Source organism: Dama dama, chromosome 5 (genome assembly GCF_033118175.1).
Source record: "Dama dama isolate Ldn47 chromosome 5, ASM3311817v1, whole genome shotgun sequence".
NCBI classification, from domain to species: domain Eukaryota; kingdom Metazoa; phylum Chordata; class Mammalia; order Artiodactyla; family Cervidae; genus Dama; species Dama dama.
The window spans coordinates 127,141,364-127,159,904 of NC_083685.1; the positions used below are offsets into that span (position 1 = coordinate 127,141,364).

At 50.3% G+C, this 18,541-nt stretch overlaps 1 protein-coding gene across 5 annotated transcripts in view; it reads left to right on the forward strand.

Annotated features, from left to right (window-relative positions):
- SLC39A11 (solute carrier family 39 member 11) overlaps positions 1 to 18,541 on the forward strand; it is a 368,115-nt gene that overhangs the window by 87,463 nt on the left and 262,111 nt on the right. For 4 of the 5 annotated variants that reach the window (XM_061144980.1, XM_061144983.1, XM_061144982.1 and 1 more), the window contains exons 1-3: positions 3,032 to 3,185; positions 7,350 to 7,468; positions 12,885 to 12,923. In XM_061144980.1, the coding sequence (XP_061000963.1) occupies positions 7,361 to 7,468; positions 12,885 to 12,923 (147 nt within the window). In that variant the 5' untranslated portion in view covers positions 3,032 to 3,185; positions 7,350 to 7,360. Of the gene's footprint in view, positions 1 to 3,031; positions 3,186 to 7,349; positions 7,469 to 12,884; positions 12,924 to 18,541 lie in introns of those variants that run through there. The other variant, XM_061144981.1, reaches the window with a different exon arrangement.

Below are 18,541 nucleotides of genomic sequence, written 5' to 3' on the forward strand. Positions count from 1 at the left end.
AGGGAAGGTCATGGAGGCTGAATGAAGGCTGATTCCTGTAAGATGTGGGGGACACAGAAAGGCCTTATGCACAAGAGCGCTCCACAAGGCCCTGCTTGGTATCAGTAACTCTCAGGAAGGTCTTCAATGTGTAAAATGTAGCCAGTGAACAACACTTCTGTATCCGGACAACTTATCCAACATTCAGTAAATACTGAACACGTACCGCGTGCTTTGCACTGGAGACGCAGCCGTGCAGACGGCCGACAAGGTCCTGCTCTCACGAAGCTCACCTTAAGGGGGACTGGATAAATAAGAATGCCAGGGAGCGAGAAGTGCCGTGAGATGATGCAGAAGGGCTTGGAAGGGCTATATCACAGCGGGCATTGACGGAAGGCCTCTTTGTGGGGGTGACACTTGAACTGAGACCCGAATGACAGGAGGGATCCAGCCAGGTGGAGACCTGAAGACAGGTGCTCCAGGTGGAGGCTCCAGGCGGTGTTCGTGAGGAAACAGCATGTGCAAAGGCCCTGAGGCGGGAGCAAAGAAGCACACCGTTCCAGGAGAAGGTGGAGCAGCCGGCCAAGCAGAGTGAGGGAGAGGTACGGGGGGCCAAAGGTGAGCAGACCCAGGTCACGTAGGGCTTCCGAGGTGGAGGGAGGCAGCTAGAGTTTCACTCCAAGGGCACAAGGAGCCCTCTGAGGGCTGGACTAAAAACTACTTAGGCTGTTCTTTGGAGGATGGTCTGGGACCTGATGACTCAGTGGTTAAAGAATTTACCTGGAGTGCAGGAGACACAGGAGATGTGGGTTTGATCCTTGGTCAGGAAGATCCCCTGGAGGAGGCAATGGTAACCCACTCCAATATTCTTGTCTGGAAAGTCCCATAGACAGAGGAGCCTGGAGGGCTACAGTTCACGGGGTCGCAAAGAGTCGGGCAGGCCTGAGCGACTGACGCTAACTCTTCCTTCATAGGGGAGATGAAGTCCGTGGTCGGGGCAAGATGATGAGTCAGAGCTATTGTTTTGGGCAAAATGGATGAATTCTGGATATATGAGTGGGGGTATACTTAGAAAATCCCCTAAAAGAGCAACAACAACAAAAAACCCCCTGATATTTTAATAGCACGTCTTTGAAGTGCCTGTTACTTTCACTTCCTTAATCCCTTCCGCATTTCAGCGCCAGTTCAATCCAGTTTACCATCCACACTTTGAAAGAACCAGCGCCCCAGGCTCAGGGGCTTATCTTAGTCCTCCTGACATGTCAGTGGTCAGACTTCAGGAAAGGGAAAGAAAGGAGAGACCAGAGGGGCTGAGCGAGGCTGCCCCACATGTGCGCGGCTGATCTCCATGCGCTGGGGCCCAGCAGAGCAAGCCAAGGCTCATAAAATGTATGTGTGTATGTATATAATATGTAATATATGTATATAAGTGAGGGTATTAGGTGCTCAGTCATGTCCGACCCTTTGCGACCCCATGGACTGTAGCCCGCCAGGCTCCTCTGTCCATGGGATTCTCCAGGCAAGAATACTGGAGTGGGTTGCCATGCCCTCCTCCAGGGGATCTTCCCCACCCAGGGAACTGAACCCCGGTCTCTCACATTGCAGGCAGATTCTTGACCATCTGAGCCACCAGGGAAGCCCAGTAGTATATATAATATAAGATAAATGAATGAAGGGGAGGAGCTCTAGGGTGACGACCCTCCAGGCTGCCGGGGGTGGGGGCCTGGCTGGGTGGTGGGCACTTGGTTCCCTTTACAGTCGCTTGTCGGGAGCACAGGGTGATTGATTATTCCCAGACCCGGGACGGGAAGGTGGGTACTGAGACTCAGAGGAATATGGGATTTATCCATGGAACCCTATGTGCTGTATGAGGCTTCCTCCTGACTCCAGAGCCTAGGCTGCAGCACCTTGTAAGGGAAGCAGAGAGGGAAGGAGGAGGGGTGGAGGAAGAGAGAGAGAGATGCGTCCGTCTCCCGTCCTTCCTGTGTGCCCCAGGAAAAGGCCCTGTGAGCACACAGCGGGAAGGCAGCCGTCTGCACACGGGCAAGAGAGCCCTCACCAGGCACGAGCCTGCCCTTGATCTTGAACTGGTCTTGGACTTGCAGCCTCCAGAAGTGTAAGACGGTGGATGTCCAGTGTTTAAGCCACCCGGGCTGGTGTTTTGCTTACGGCGGCCTGAGCTGAGAGAGCTGCTCTGGCTCCGCTGTGTGTCTGAGAATCTCCTGAGGGCAGAGACCGCCTGTGGTCACCATGCCATCTTCCCCTCCTGGCCCAGGGCCTGGATATGATGTGGTCACCAGTGTCCATGACTGACCTCTCTGGACAACACAGGGCTGCTTCTGTCCGACCCTCTGGTCTGTGGCCACTGTGATTATGGACAGTGTTTCTGGTTGCTCTCTGGTAGGGTCATCAGATACAATACACGACACCCAGTTACACCTGAATTTCGGATAAGCAACTACTGTGAAATACGCTTTTAGCAGAAGTATGTCCCAAATCGTAGTGAGTTGCTTGGAGAAGGAATACACAGGATGTGTGTTGTGTGTTCAGTCACTAAGTCATGTCCGACTCTTTGCAACTCCATGGACTGCAGCACGCCAGGCTTCTCTCAAAACTTGTTTGTTGCTTACATCACATTCAAGTTTAACTGGATATCCTCTCTTTATTTTTGGCTAACCTAGCAATCCCACCCTATGGTCCTTTTCTAGAAGGCCAGGAGAGCAAAGCCCTGGTTCTTGATGAAGGGCTCTAGAATCAGAGCACCAGCAGCAACTGGTTCAAAACAGAAAACCTTTGCACAGGCTTCCAGAGCTAGAAGCTCTGAGAATGACGCTGATGGTGGGAGACTGCAGGTGGCCTGCTCTGTTGTTCACCAGGACGCTGCCAGGCGCAGCAACGCAAACGATGATAAGGCACGTTGCAGCATGTTGTTCCCTTGGGTTTCTGCGGCTTCCCGGAAGGTTGCCGAGGGTTATGCAGCGCTCAGTTCTACCCGCCCCGGTGTCTTCCCGAGCCCGCAGAGGTTGTGAACCAGAGAATTGATTCTCCTGCCGGATCTGCCAGTTTCAGCGGGCGGGGGCGGAGCTTGGTGGCCGGGGACACGTGTGCCCGGAGGGAAGCAGGAAGTGACTCGGGAGTGGAGCCTGAGAACCGGCAGCGGCTGCGGGGCTGATGGAAGTGGAGAGGGGGCTTGAGAGGGCACCGAAGTGAGTCGGCTCTTCTCGCCTTCGGCGCCTTCGGTGGGGCTGGAGGCCCGGGGTCTGGGGCCACCGGGAGCCGAGCGCGGGGCCTGGAAGGGCAGCCACATGCAGTTTGGAAGGAGGTGTCCCTGGGAGAGGAGGGGGTCTGAGGAGAAGCAGGGTGGCCTCGGCAGGTGGCCTCGGAGGGGGAGGGGCGCCAGGAGCACTCCCCCTGCCCCTCTCCAGGGCGAGCTGGCGGATGTTGACCTTCTGTTGGCTGTGGTCCTCCAAGATCCTTTTCATTCAGCGCTTCCCAGTGGGTGTATGGAGGGGGTACCCCCAGGAGCAGACCTCGTTACAAGTGCAGCTGTCCCAAGTCCCCTCCCCCAGGCTCTGAGGATCAGCAGGACCCCCTTGAACTTGACTGGGAATCTGGTTAAGGTGCGGCAGGCCTGAGGAGGTGCCTTTCTCATCAACCCCCGGTCGGCAGGTCCTCGGACCACACTTTGAGTAGCCAGGTATTGGAGACCAGTTTCCACAGTCACAGACTCCCAAACCTGAATCCCTTTGCTCGGTTCCAGTCTTGGAGTCAGGGCAGGCACGCAGGTCTCTGGAAGCGCTCCTTACACCTGTGCAGCTTTTCCATCAGCCTCTTGAAGCTGACTCTTGGAAGTGGGGTAACAGGTTTAAAAGGGAGAGAAAAGGCAGAAATCTTCTATCTGCCAGGAGCCCTGTGCTGCTGTATGTGGGGAGGCCCTGGCATTTTTCAAGCTGGAGCAGGCAGAGAATCTTCTTCCCTCTCGCAGAGGGGCCCGGGTGTCTGATTTAATATCAGCTCCCGGGAAGTCTGAGCCCCACTGCAGAAGTGGCTTTTGAGCCACCCTGGCTGACCGTCCCTGTTCCCAAGGCACTCCTGTCCTGCCTACTGGAGAAAACTTGCTGCTCTCTTGGGTTTGCGTGGGGGCGTCCCTGCTGATCCCTTGCGGGGCAGGAGAGCTCACTTTCTAAGCTCTCGGTCTTGAGGACGAAGTTCTTCCAGTTTTGGATCCGCGCTTTCCACTCTGATGTGCATCCCCCGTGGAAGTCTGTGCGATGCTGTGTGCGAGCATGCTCCCTGGCTCAGCCGTGTCCGGCTCTTTGCGACTCCACGGACTGTAGCCCGCCAGGCTCCTCTGTCCACGGGATTTCCCAGGCAAGAACACCGGAGTGGGTTGCCATTTCCTCCTCCAGGGGATCTTCCTGCGTTGACGGCAGATTCTTTACCACAGAGCCACCTGGGAAGCTCCTATGAAATGTTAATTCTGATTCAGCAAGTCTGGGGTGGTATCTGAGATTCTGCATTTCTAACTTAGCTCCTAAGGGGGCCCAGCGCTGCTGGTTCTGGGACCACCCTTAGAGGAGTGAGGGTTTTTTGTTTTTGTTTTTAATATTTATTTATTTTGGCTGCACCAGGGTCGTAATGGCAGCACGTGGGATCCACAGTCTTCGTTGAAGCGGCGTGCGGGACCTTTAGTTGTCGTATGAGAACTCTTAGTTGCGTTGTGTGGGATCTAATTCCCTGACCAGGGATTGAAGCTGGGTTGCCTGCACTGGGAGTGCAGAGTCTTAGCCACTGGACCAGCAGGGAAGTCCCTGAGTCGTGAGGATTTAAAACAGCAAGGAAGAAACTTCTCCGAGGAGCACTGGGCTGGCATCCCCAACGATAAATCCACTGCTGTTGGGATGGCAAGGACGGTGGCCTTGGCCTTCTCTCTGTGTCTCTTTTTCTTACATCCCAGGGTGCTCAGGTGTAAACAGAGTCTTGGACGTGTGTTTTCCCCTCCCACCAGCCCCCAGGAACACCCACAACCTCCCTTGTTTGCCAGCCCACAGAACCCACGTTGACTTTGGCCGTGTAGTGAATGTAAATGGTTTCCTCTTTTCTGTAGTTGCTAAAAGGCACATTCAACGCTGAGAAACAAAGTTGTTTTTCTTGTTGTTGTTGTTATGACCTGTCTTGGATGATAAGTACTGAGGAGATGCTAGCTGTGTGCCTTTCTTTGTAAATCCTGTTTGAAACTTGTATCCACAAAGATCGGTGTAAGGATCCGAATGTCTTAGTTTAGAAGCACAAACCATTCTCTTTAGGGTGCCTTAACAAGACGCCGTATGTAAAGAGGTGGATTTTTTCTTAATGGTGCTTTCTTCTTTATTTGGTGCAGTCCTCCTCCTGAATGCCACTTAGACTATGGGGACCCAGGCTGAGTCTAGAGATCTGTTTTGTGCTGAGGTTTCTTGGTACCTTGGCTGAGTCTGGGCGCACCTGGGCTCACCTGGGTTTACCTGGGTTCATCCTGACTTACAGCTTCATAGATCCGAATCCTGCTGGTGTGCTGACCTTCTTGGCAGAAGAGGGCCCATCTACCCTCTGCCCAGGTTTCCTTCCAGGGTTAGAGGCAGAATCGACAGCTTTTGCTCTGCAAGTTCAGGGTTGCTGGCTCCCCACAGACCACTAGGGCCTGGCAGGGCCGAGCCCACTGTGAGTGCTAGAGGATCGGGGGAGCTGAATGAGCCCTTTGAGATGAGGCCTCGAGCCCTGGTGTTTATTGTATCAACCACACACAGAGCTTTTCAACAAGCGGGTTTCTCTGCCTTGTAACTTTCCACAGGTGAGGTGACTCCCGATCATTTCAGAGCTAGAATTCAGAACGCGTGCAAGTCTAGAGGAGGTCCACCGAGCAGAACCAAGAGGCAATGTTACTTCCCTTTCCTTCCACGGTGGACAGCGGTGTAACTTCAGCTTTGGGAGCAAAGTGCTCAGTGGGGGGGCTTCCCAGGTGGCTCAGTGGGTAGAGAGTCTGCCTGCAATGCAGGAAATGCAGGAGACATGGGTTTGATCCCTGAGCAGGGAGTGGGGGGCGGAAGATCCCCTGGGGGAAGGCATGGCAACCTGCTCCAGTATTCTTGCCTGGAGAACCCCATGGACAGAGGAGCCTGGCGGGTTACAGTCCACGGGGTCGCAAAGAGCTGGCTGGACACGACTGAGTGACCGAGCAGTCCATGCTCAGTGGACTGGGGGAAGTGCCGCTTGGGTTTTGTTTCTGTGTCTTTGCTTATTCAAGCTAAGCCGGCCCTTTTCAATTCAACACATATGTTTTGGGGTGCCAGAAAACCCTATTTTATGGGGGTATCAAATGTGAAAAAGCATCATGCCTATTTTTAAACAACGAATGATGTGAAAGATGAAGGAGGCAAGCCCACACAAAGAAAGCACTGAAGATGTGCCCTGGGACTGGAGTGGAGGGGTATCAGGGAATCATGGCATCGAAGTTGGCGTTAACAGAGGATGCTCTGGGTCTGATGGCTGGAGGCTGGGAGGAAACCAGATAAAGAGAGACTTGGAGCAGGACCATCTGGGGCTTGTGAAAGGTACCGCGGATAACAGGGTTGAGCTGGAACACAGTGCCCTTGCAGGGTGCCGTGGTTGAAGAATTGTTGGGTGAGTTGACGGTCAGCTGATGGAGGGAATCCTTGGCGGCCACGAGAGCTGCCGTGAGAACGGCTCCCGAGAGCTGTCGAAAGTTTGATTGGGCTTCCCTAGTGGCTCAGACAGTGAAGAATCTGCCTGCGGTGCAGGAGACGCGGGTTCGATCCCTGGGTCAGAAAGATCCCCTGGAGAAGGGAATGGCTACCCTCTCCAGTGTTCTTGCCTGGGAAATCCTAGCGACAGAGAAGCCTGGTGGGCTGCAGTCCATGGAGTCGCAAACAGTTGGACACAACTGAGCGACCGACACTTTCTTTGGGTGGAAGGGCTTCAGGAGGGCATCTGAACTGGTCAACCTGTGCTCAGAGGAGACTGGACTGATGATGGATGATAGGCAGGCTCAGGCAAAATGGGTAGAACATGCCGGAAGGCTGCCGTCAGACCCTCCCAGGCTCTCTCCCTCCAGGTTAAGTAATTCACATTCTTCACAGGTCTTTGGAACTGTTTCCCAGTGTCGTCCCTTCTTTCGTGGCCTGTACTCCCCCCGGTGTCTCCCTGGGTGTCCCTAGGTCTCTCCTTTTGGAGCCGGATGGTTTCCGATTCCTGGGGTCAGCTGGGGTGAAGCCGCCCAGCCTTAGCTGGGCCGCCCAGACGTGCGGGCCCCTTAGCGCGTGCACGTTCCGGGGAAGGACCACGGGCTCTGAGCCTCTCTGCTCTTCTGCACACAGCCATATCCAGCATGCTCCACGGCCACAGCCCGGTGTCCCAGGCCCTGCTGGGGACCTTCTTCACCTGGGGGTTGACGGCGGCCGGGGCGGCCCTCGTGTTCGTCTTCTCTAGCGGACAGGTGAGTTGCCACGCTTTGGTTCGGGGGTTCGCGGGGGGCCCTTTGTCGTGAATTCTGCCCCTTTCCTTCCCTCGCCCCCTCCAGCCCCCTGGCTGAGAGCTCACGGGTCCTCTGTTTCCCCCTTCCCGATGCCCAGTTTTTTGGCCTTTCCAAATCCCTGCCTGATTTCTCTCTGCTGCCTCGGTTCTCTCGGGCCTGGAGCAGGTGGCAATGTGTGTGAGGTGTGTCCCCCCCGCCCTGTGACCTTGAGTGGTGGAAAAGACCCTGGGAAAAAGCAAGGCTGACGGCTCTGTCCTCTTTAGCCCATTTCTAGGCTCTTCGTCTCCTCCCTCGCTCCCTTTGGGATGAACACACACAGACCTGCCCCCCGCCCCCCCAGGCCCCTAAAGACCCCACCCCCACCCCCTGCGCCCCTACATCTCCCAGACCCCCCCCTCCATGTACACTCCACACACCCTCCCCGCCCCTCCCCAGCCCACGCCTGCCTCCTGTGCCTGGAGTTCCTGCCTCTTCTCCAGCCCGGGCTGCCCGAGTCCACAGCCAGGGGCTGTCGCCCTCAGCATCTGGATGAAGGCAGAGTCGCCGCGCCCACCGTGCTCGGGGCGCGTGCAGGGCAGGTGTGGCGAGCAGGCACGCGGTGGAGGAGCGAGGCAGACCCCCGAGAGGCCCGGGAAGCCGCCGGCTGGGGCCCCCTCGTATCAGGGCCTGTACCGCAGGGCTGATGTCCCAGGAAGTGGGCTGGGAGCCTGCGGAGACTGGTCCGGGCCCCAGGCTACTGTCAACAGGCGACCCAGCGCCGCACCTGCCTCCCGACAAGCCGCATTCCTCCGGGGTCCCGCCCTCGAGCCCTTCCGGGGTAGAGCAGCCCACGTTTCCATCTTCCCCAGTTTCAGTTGTGTTCACAAGCTGAGATCTGAGTCGGAAGAGCTGGGCTCTGGCTGGGCGGCTGGCCGCAGAGGCCTGAGTGGAAGTCCACAGGCCCCGAGTCACCCCGGTCGGTGCTGTGGGGGCCGCTCAGAAGGGAGAAGCCATCGCAGAGTTGCCTGCTCCCCTGGGAGCTGAGAGCCCCTAATTTGTCTCTCGTTGGCGTTGCCCCCAGGTCAGTAGGAGGAATGGCTGAGACACTTCTCTGTGCAGAGGCACGTCGGGGGTCCCCAGGACCACTCACAGATGCCGTGATTCACTAGACGGGCTCGTGGGACTCGGCACACGGCTGAGCCACGTCCCCGTCGCTAAGGTCTATGACAGCGAAAGGACACATCAGCTTCGGCGAGAGAGACAGTCAGGGTCTGGGGAGGTCTGTGCACAGGTTTGGGGTCTGACACTCCCTTCCTTCTACGAGGGGGCACAGAGCGTGCTCCTTCCCCAGCAATGACAGCTCGGTAACACGGGAGCGATGTGTCTGCCCAGGGACGCCCAGCACAGGCTCGCTCCTCAGGGTCTTTACTGGGGGCTGGCCACAGAGACATCTGAGCCACAACCCAAATCCCAGGCCCTCAGAAGGAAAGCAGATGTCCTGCACAAATCACGTGGTTTGTGAAGTGGGCACAGGGACCCGCCCTTATCGGTCAGGGATGGGGGAGCTGTGCCAGGGCCAGCTTCCCAGGAGCCAGCCAAGGACCAGCCTGGAAAACAGGACCTTCTAGAGGGAGCAGGCTCGGTGGGTTAGGTGAGCCTTCTCTGCACAGGAGCCGTGCCGGAGAGGTGGGAAGGGCCAGACGTGAGGGGATAAAGCCAGCCGTGGACCGGAGTGCCCGGAGGCAAGCTCTTTTCCTCCTGCCCCGGCGAACCGCAGTTTTCACCCAGCCGATATAGGGGCTTCAGTGAGGGTCCCTGAGGATGATGGACACTCAGCTCTCTACCCTCTGCTGCTATCAACAGTGGCTCAACTTCACTCGAAATTCATTTTCTTTTTTAAAAAAGTATTTATTTGGTAGCGCTGGGTCTTAGTTGAGGCATGTGGAATCTAGTTCCCTGACCAGGGGTCGAACCCAGGCCCCCTGCCTTGGGAGCGCAGAGTCCTAGCCACTGAACCACCAGGAAAGTCACCCAAATTCATTTTCTTGATTGAAAAAAAAAATATTGTAATTGTAGGGAACTCAAAAAATGTGGAGAAGCCAAAGGAAAGAATAAAAAATGTTCTTGATCCCACTTTTCTGAAAGGAAAACTGAAATATTTGTTCAAATTTATTTGGCTGTATTTGAGTATAAAAATACAGACATATCTGTTTTCTTTACATAATGAGGATCAAATTATGAAGTTTTATAATGAGCATTTTTCACTGGATGTCATAGGCACCCCTCCCTAAGCCTAAATGGTTTTTTGATTATTTTGATTAGTTACTTAGATAGCTGTAGAACATCCCACCATAAAAATGCACTGCAGTTTATTTAGCCAGTCCCCAACAGCTGGACAGTTAGTTTATGACTGAACAATAACAAGTGTGTCCATGTGGTCAGAGATTGTATAACTTAGGTCCCTCCTTAAAAAGAAAAGCTTTTTATTGAAAAATACAATGCATGTAGAAAAATGCACATATTATGGACTTCCCTGGTGGTCCAGTGGTTAAGAATCCACCTGCCAATGCAGGGGACACGGGTTCGATCCCCTGGTGCGGGAAGATCAACTAAGCCCATGCACCCCAACTGCTGAGCCCGAGCTCTGGAGCCCTCGAGCCACAAGAGAAGCCGCTGCGATGAGAAGCCGGTGACCAGAGCAGAGAGCAGCCCTAGCTTGTCACAATTGGAGAACGCCCATGTGCAGCAACGAAGACCCAGCACACCCAAAAATAGATAAATAAATAATTTAAAGAAAGGAAAATGCACATTTTCTAAGTGTACAGCTTGCTGACTTTTCACCAGTGTCCTTGGAAATAGCACCCAGATCAAGTACTAGAATAGGATCCCCCCAACCCCTGACAGGCAATGCCAAAGAAGGCTAAAACTAGTGTACAATTGCACTCATCTCACACGCTAGTAAAGTAATGCTCAAAATTCTCCAAGCCAGGCTTCAGGAATACGTGAACCACGAACTTCCAGATGTTCAAGCTGGATTTAGAAAAGGCAGAGGAACCAGAGATCAAATTTCCAATATCCGCTGGGTCATCGAAAAAGCAAGAGAGTTCCAGAAAAACATCTATTTCTGCTTTATTGACTATGGCAAAGCCTTTGACTGTGTGGATCACAATAAACTGTGGAAAATTCTGAAAGAGATGGAAATACCAGACCACCTGAGCTACCTCTTGAGAAATCTGTATGCAGGTCAGGAAGCAACAGTTAGAACTGGACATGGAGCAACAGACTGGTTCCAAATAGGGAAAGGAGTTCGTCAAGGCTGTATATTGTCACCCTGCTTATTTAACTTATATGCAGAGTACACCATGAGAAATGCTGGGTTGGATGAAGCACTAGCTAGAATCAAGATTTCTGGGAGAAATATCAATAACCTCAGATATGCAGATGACACCACGCTTATGGCTGAAAGTGAAGAGGGACTAAAGAGCCTCTTGATGAAAGTGAAAGAGGAGAGTGAAAAAGTTGGCTTAAAACTCAACATTCAAAGAATTAAGATCATGGCATCTGGTCCCATCACTTCATGGCAAATAGATGGGGAAACAATGGAAACAGTGACAGACTATATTTTCTTGGGGCTCCAAAATCACTGCAGATGGTGACTGCAGGCATGAAATTAAAAGACACTTGCTCCTTGGAAGAAAAGGTATGACCAACCTAGACAGCATATTAAAAAGCGGAGACATTACTTTGCCAACAAAGGTCCGTCTCGTCAAGGCTGTGGTTTTTCCAGTAGTCATGTATGCATGTGAGAGTTGGACTATAAGGAAAGCTGAGTGCCAAAGAATGGATGCTTTTGAACTGTGGTGGTGGAGAAGACTCTTGAGAGTCCCTTGGACTGCAAGGAGATTCAACCAGTCCATCCTGAAGGAGATCAGTCCTGGGTGTTCATTGGAAGGACTGATGTTGAGGCTGAAACTCCAATACTTTGGCCACCTGATGTGAAGAGCTGACTCATTTGAAAAGACCCTGATGCTGGGAGGGATTGAAGGCAGGAGGAGAAGGGGACGACAGAGGATGAGATGGTTGGATGGCATCTCTGACTCAATGGAGATGAGTTTGGGTGAACTACAGGAGGTGGTGATGGACAGGGAGGCCTGGCGTGCTGCAGTCCACTGGGTCGCAAAGAGTCGGACACGACTGAGCAGCTGAACTGACTGAACTGAACCCCTGAGCCCCCTGCAGTAGCCCTTTCGGGGCCCCTTTCACCCCAGCCGCCTGCTCCACTCCAGGGGCAGCCCCTCTCCTGGTCTACAACAGCAGAGTCTCGTTTTCTCTGTTTCGTTGAGGGTATTGTGTAGTGTATGCTCTTCTGCATCTGGCTGATTTCACCCTATTTATTGCTCAGCTGGTAAAGAATCCGCCTGCAATGCAGGAGACCCTGGTTGGCTTCCTGGGTCGGGAAGAGCTGCTGGAGACAGGATAGGCAACGCATTCCAGTATTCTTCGGCGTCCCGCATGGCTCAGCTGGTAGAGAGTCTGCCTGTCATGTGGTAGACCTGGGTTTGATCCCTGGGTTGGGAAGATCCCCTGGAGATGGGAAAGGCTACCCACTGCAGTATTCTGACCTGGAGAATCCCATGGACTGCAGTCCATGGGGTCACAAAGAGTTGGACACGACTGAGCGACTTTCCCGTTCACTGCTTTCGCATTTACTGATGCCGATGCCTGATTATGAGCTCCAGTCATATATGTATGTGCGTTCTCATTTCTACATGGTGTTCTCCGTGTGTGGACGTGCTCGTGACCTCTTCATTTTGCTGTTGCTGGACCCCTGGGTAGTTTTGAGTCTCGGCTCTCACAAGCAGTGCCATAAAAAGCATTTTTGCCCACAAGTCCGCTGAATCCGAGTGTGTGTTTCTGTTGGTAATTACACATGGCCCTCACTGCTGGGTCACAGGGCATGCTGATGAAGGTTCACTTTCCAAAGTGGCTGGACCAGCTTGCACGCCCACCTGCAGCGCGGGAGGATTTTGGTTGGTCCACGTGCTTGTTGTGAGTACTTGTTAATTTCCAAGTTTATACCAGCTCCTTACTAAAGGTTTATGGCCGTAGTTCACAGGGAACGCTGAGAAAGACGTAAAACACACGGACCAGTGCAAGCCGAGGGTCATGCTGAATGAAGGCTCCGATTGGGTGTGGAATGGATGGAAGGTTTAAAAAAAATTTTTTTTTTCCCCTGACTCTTGGCTCATTTTATAAAGACTCGGGTTCAGGGTTCCAGATAGATTTGCAAGCTCCAGCTTGGGCTTGTCTTTATTCATGTGGCTTTCTTAGGCTTATGATTGCCTCCTATCCCATGAAACGTTTCTTAGAAACTGAAACATCTTGTTTTCATTTTCAGAGGCGGATCTTAGATGGAAGCCTTGGCTTTGCTGCAGGGGTAAGTCAGCGCATGGTGGGAGGGATCTGAGTGGAGAATGTTTCCTCTGTTGTTTCTCTGCCAAGGGGTATTTCCAGCCTCCCTCCTTGTGGCCACGTTCCCCCTTTGTGATCTCCAGTTACCAGTGGCTCCCTCTGATCACTGACCCTGTTTGCATCCAGCAAGGGGAGTGCCCCTGCCTCTCCTTAGACTGAGAAAGAGGCTTGTTGGCAGCTGTCTCAGGACTTGTAAATAAGTATTCAAGTGAGGTATATATATTTAGGGAGGGCTTAGCACAGAGCTCTGTTGGCACTAATCAAATATGCTCTTTCCTTCCTCCTCATCCCCCATAAGATCTTATATTATGGGTATTTTCAAACATGTAAAAAAGTGGAGAGAATCCCATGAGGTACCCCAGGTACCACAGCTCAGCTTCAATCATTAGTGACATTTTGCTAAACTCATTTAACATATCCCCCCGCCCCACCACCTCCCGCCATCCAGTATACTTGGGAGAATGTTTTATAAAAGCAAATCTCAGACATCATATAATTTCACTTGTAAATTCAATACACAACTCTAACTGAATGATTAAAAAAAAAACATAATCAGCATGGTATTATCACACCTACCAAAATTAATATTTCCTTATTAGTATCCAGTATTTGACTTCACATTCAGACTTCCTCTGTGTTTTTCAAAGGTGTCTCCTAAAATTGTTTTGTTAGAATCATGATCCAAACAAAATCTTCATATAGAATTTGTTTCCTTTTTCTGGGGTGTGCCTCAAGGCTTACTGGGCCTTAGTTCCCTGACCAGGGATCAAACCTGGGCCTTGGCAGTGAAAGCATCAAGTCCTAACCACCGGACGACCAGGGAGCAGCCTTGAATTTGTATTGAGTATTTTCAGTCTCTTTTATTCTTTAGCAGTACTCTCCCCCACCCCATCATTTCCACCCCCACCCCTAGTAATTTGTTAGAGAAGGTGGACTGTTGGTCTGTAGAATGTCCCACATTCTGACCTTGGCAGGTTGCTTCCTTATGGTGCTGTTGAACTTGTTCCTCTGTCCCCTAGGTCTCCCGTAAACTGGGAAGCAGACCTAGAGGCTCGCTCAGTGCGGATTCCATTTTCAAGGCATGAATACCTCCTCGAGGCGCTGTGTATTCCAATCTCATCAGTCACATTCAGTTCCGTTCAGCCGCTCAGTCGTGTCTGACTCTTTGCCACCCAGTGGACTGCAGCACGCCAGGCCTCCTTGTCCATCACCAACTCCCGCTCAAAGTCCAGCTCAAACTCATGTCCGTCGACTCAGTGATGCCATCCAACCATCTCATCCTTCTGTCGTCCCCTTCTCCTCCTGCCTTCAGTCTTTCCCAGCATCAGAGTCTTTTCCAGTGAGTCAGTCCTTTGCATCAGGTGGCCAAAGTATTGCAGTTTCAGCTTCAGCATCAGTCCTTTCAATTAATATTCAGGACTGATTTCCTTTAGGATGGACTGGCTGAATCTTCTTGCAGTCCAAAGGACTCTCAAGAGTCTTCTCCAACACCACAGTTCAAAAGCATCAATTCTTCAGTGCTCAGCTTTCTTTATAGTCCAATTCTCACATCCATACATGACTACTGGAAAAACCATGGCTCTGACTAGATGGACCTTTCTGACAAAGTAATGTCTCTGCTTTTTAATATGCTCTCTAGGTTGGTCATAGCTTTTCTTCCAAGGAGCAAGTGTCTCTTAATTTCATGCCTGCAATCACCATTTGCAGTGATTTTGGAGCCCCAAAAAATAAAGTCTGTCACTGTTTCCATTGTTTCCCCATCTATTTGCCATGAAGTGATGGGACCAGATGCCATGATCTTAATTCTTTGAATGTTGAGTTTTAAGCCAACTTTTTCACTCTCCTCTTTCAGTTTCATCAAGATGCTGTTAGTGCCTCTTCACTTTCTGCCATAAGGGTGGTGTCATCTGCATATCCGAGGTTATTGATATTTCTCATTTCACAAGATGAGCTCTTCATCTAAGTTAAATAAGCAGGGTGACAATATACAGCCTTGACGAACTCCTTTCCCTATTTGGAACCAGTCTGTTGGTCCATGTCCAGTTCTAACTGTTGCTTCCTGAGCTGCATATAGGTTTCTCAAGAGGCAGGTCAGGTGGTCTGGTATTCCCATCTCTTGAAAAATTTTCCACAGTTTGTTGTGATCCATACAGTCAAAGGCTTCGGCGTAATCAATAAAGCAGAGTAGATGTATTTCTGGAATTCTGTTGTTTTTTCGATGATCCAGAGGATGTTGGCAATTGGATCTCTGGTTCCTCTGCCTTTTCTAAATCCAGCTTGAACATCTGGAACTTCTCAGTTCCTGTATTGTTGAAGCCTGGCTTGGAGAATTTTGAACATTACTTTGTTAGTGTATGAGATGAGTGCAATTGTGCGATAGTTTGAACATTCTTTGGGATTGCCTTTCTTTGGGATTAGAATGAACACTGACCTTTTCCAGTCCTGTGGCCACTGCTGAATTTTCCAAATTTGCTGGCATATTGAGTGCGGCACTTTCACAGCATCACCTTTTAGGATTTGAAATAGTTCAACTGGAATTCCATCACCTCCACTAGCTTTGTTCATAGTGATGCCTCCTAAGGCCCACTTGACTTTGCAATCCAGGATGTCTGGCTCTAAGTCAGTGATCACACCATCGTGGTTTTCTGGGTCATGAAGATATTTTTTGTATCGTTCTGTGTATTCTTGCCACCTCTTCTTAACATCTTCTGCTTCTGTTAGGCCCATACCATTTCTGTCCTTTATCGAACCCATCTTTGCATGAAATGTTCCCTGGGTATCTCTAATTTTCTTGAAGAGACCTCTAGTCTTTCCCATTCTGTTGTTTTCCTCTATTTCTTTGCATTGATCACGGAGGAAGGCTTTCTTAGCTTGCTGTTCTTTGGAACTCTGCATTCAAGTGGGCATATCTTTCCTTTTCTCCTTTGCCTTTAGCTTATCTTCTTTTCTCAGCTATTTGTAAGGCCTCCTCAGACAACCATTTTGCCATTTTTCTTTTCTTTTTCTTGGGGATGGTCTTGATCACTGCCTCCTATACAATGTCATGAACCTCTGTCCATAGTTTTTCAGGCACTCTGTCTATCAGATCTAATCCCTTGAATCTATTTGTCACTTCCACTGTATAATCGTAAGGGATTTGATTTAGGTCATACCTGAATGATCTAGTGGTTTTCCCTACTTTTCTCAATTTAAGTCTGAATTTTGGAATAAGTAGTTCATGATCTGAGCCACAATCATCTCCTGGTCTTGTTTTTGCTGACTGTATAGGTCTTGTTTTTTGCTGACTGTATAGAGCTTCTCCATCTTTGGCTGCAAAGAATATAATCTGATTTCAGTATTGACCATCTGATGATGTCCATGCATAGAGTCTTCTCTTGTGTTGTTGGAAGAGGATGTTTGCTATGACCTGTGTGTTCTCTTGGCAGAACTCTGCTAGCCTTTGCCCTGCTTCATTCTGTAATCCAGGCCCAAATTTGCCTGTTATTCCAGGTATTTCTTGACTTCCTACTTTTGCATTCCAGTCCCCTGTAATGAAAAGGATATCTTTTTGGGTGTTAGTTCTGGAAGGTCTTGTAGGTCTTCATAGAACCGTCCAACTTCAGCTTCTTCAGCATTACTGGTCAGGGCACAGACTTGGATTACTGTGATATTGAATGGTTTGCCTTGGAAATGATCAGAGATCATTCTGTCATTTTTGAGATTGTACCCAAGTACTGCATTTCAGACTCTTTTGTTGACTATGATGGCTACTCCATTTCTTCTAAGGGATTCTTGCCCACAGTAATAGATATTATGGTCGTCTGAATCAAATTCACCCATTCCAGTCCATTTTAGTTCACTGATTTCTAAAATGTCAATGTTCACTCTTGCCGTCTCCTGCTTGACCACTTCCAATGTGCCTTGATTCATGGGCGTTACATTTCAGGTTCCTATGCAATATACTTTTTACAACATCAGACTTTACTTCCATCACCAGTCACATCCACACCTCGGCGTTGTTTTTGCTTTGGCTCCGTCTGTTCCTTCTTTCTGGAGTTATTTCTCCACTCTTCTCCAGTAGCATGTTGGGCACCTACTGACCTGGTGACTTCATTTTTCAGTGTCATCATTCACATTAGCAGGCACGTTAATACGTGCTTTTCCCTTTCCGTTGAGTCAAATTTGGTTCCTTGGTCCTGTTTTTGTAGTCCTGTGATCTGCAAAACCTGGCCTGAGGGTGGGACCTCCCAAAAGTCCTGTAAGCCAGCAACTCTGAGATCAGAGTGTGTGAGAGCATTCTAGGTGTTCCATGGGGCACGGAGAGTGGTTGCAAAAATCAGTGTCCATGTCCTCAGCTTCCAGTTTTGTTCCTTTCGCCAAACTGCTCTGCCCGAGAATCTCCCGAGGCAGATTGTGCCTTCCCACCTTCCCTGACACAGCCGCCCTCTCCTGCTTTATCAAAGGAAGATGCTCTCTTGCCTTGGTTCCGTGCCTCTGAGTAGCAGCGTCTCCATGCATGGACGGAGGGCCCCTTGGCGTGTGGATGCTGGGGTGGAGATGATGAAGGACTCGCATCACTGATCACTGGATGCAAATCCTTTAGCAATTCAGATACTGTCCTTTCAGGGAAATAACATCCCAAAAGCCACATGGTGTGGCCAAAAGAAAGAGAGAAAGAAATCCTTTAATGTAAATTTCCCTGGTGAATTGCGCTGGAAGGACTGATGCTGAAGCTGAAACTCCAGTACTTTGGTCACGTGATGCGAAGAACTGACTCGTTGGAAAAGACCCTGATGCTGGGAAAGACTGAGGGCCGGAGGAGAAGGGGACGACAGAGGATGAGATGGTTGGGTGGCGTCACTGACTCAATGGACATGAGTTTGAGTAAACTCTGGGAGTTGATGATGGACAGGGAGGCCTGGCGTGCTGCAGTCCATGGGGTCGCAAAGAGTTGGACACAACTGAGTGACTGAACTGAATTGAACTGAACTGCTCTGGGATTTGGGGCCTTCTTAGATAGAGTTCAAAGGACAAAATTCCCTGGCGGTCTAGTGGCTAAGACTCTGCTCCCCGTGCAGGGAGCCCAGGTTCAGTCCCTGTTCAGGGAACTAGATCCCAGATGCTATCACTAAAGATGCCTCTTGCCACCCCTGAGACCCAGGATAACCAACTAGGTAGATTAAAAAAAAAAATGACAGTATTAGAACAAAATATTTGTTTTTTCTACTTTCTTTACATGAATAATTTTCTTTGTTTACTGTAAGAAAAAAAAAAACTCATAGAAAACTGGAAATAAAATTGATGCTTAACCCTGTCTTATTCTAGCAGTAACCACTTAATGTTTATTCACAGATATATGAATGAAAACTGAAAAAATTAGAAAAAGGCCTCATCCATGAAAATAAGTATTTCCAAGAATAAATATTATTAGACTTGAGTATCTAATAATTATGAAATGGTATATTAAATTTTTGCTGTTATGAATCTGTTCTCAACCACTAATAGTTTTAATAGTCATTCAATCCAGGAAATTGTTATTTAAGCAGTTAGAACTCTAGGCTCACGGGAAATTAAAAAAAAAAATTAAATTGAAATGTGCATAGA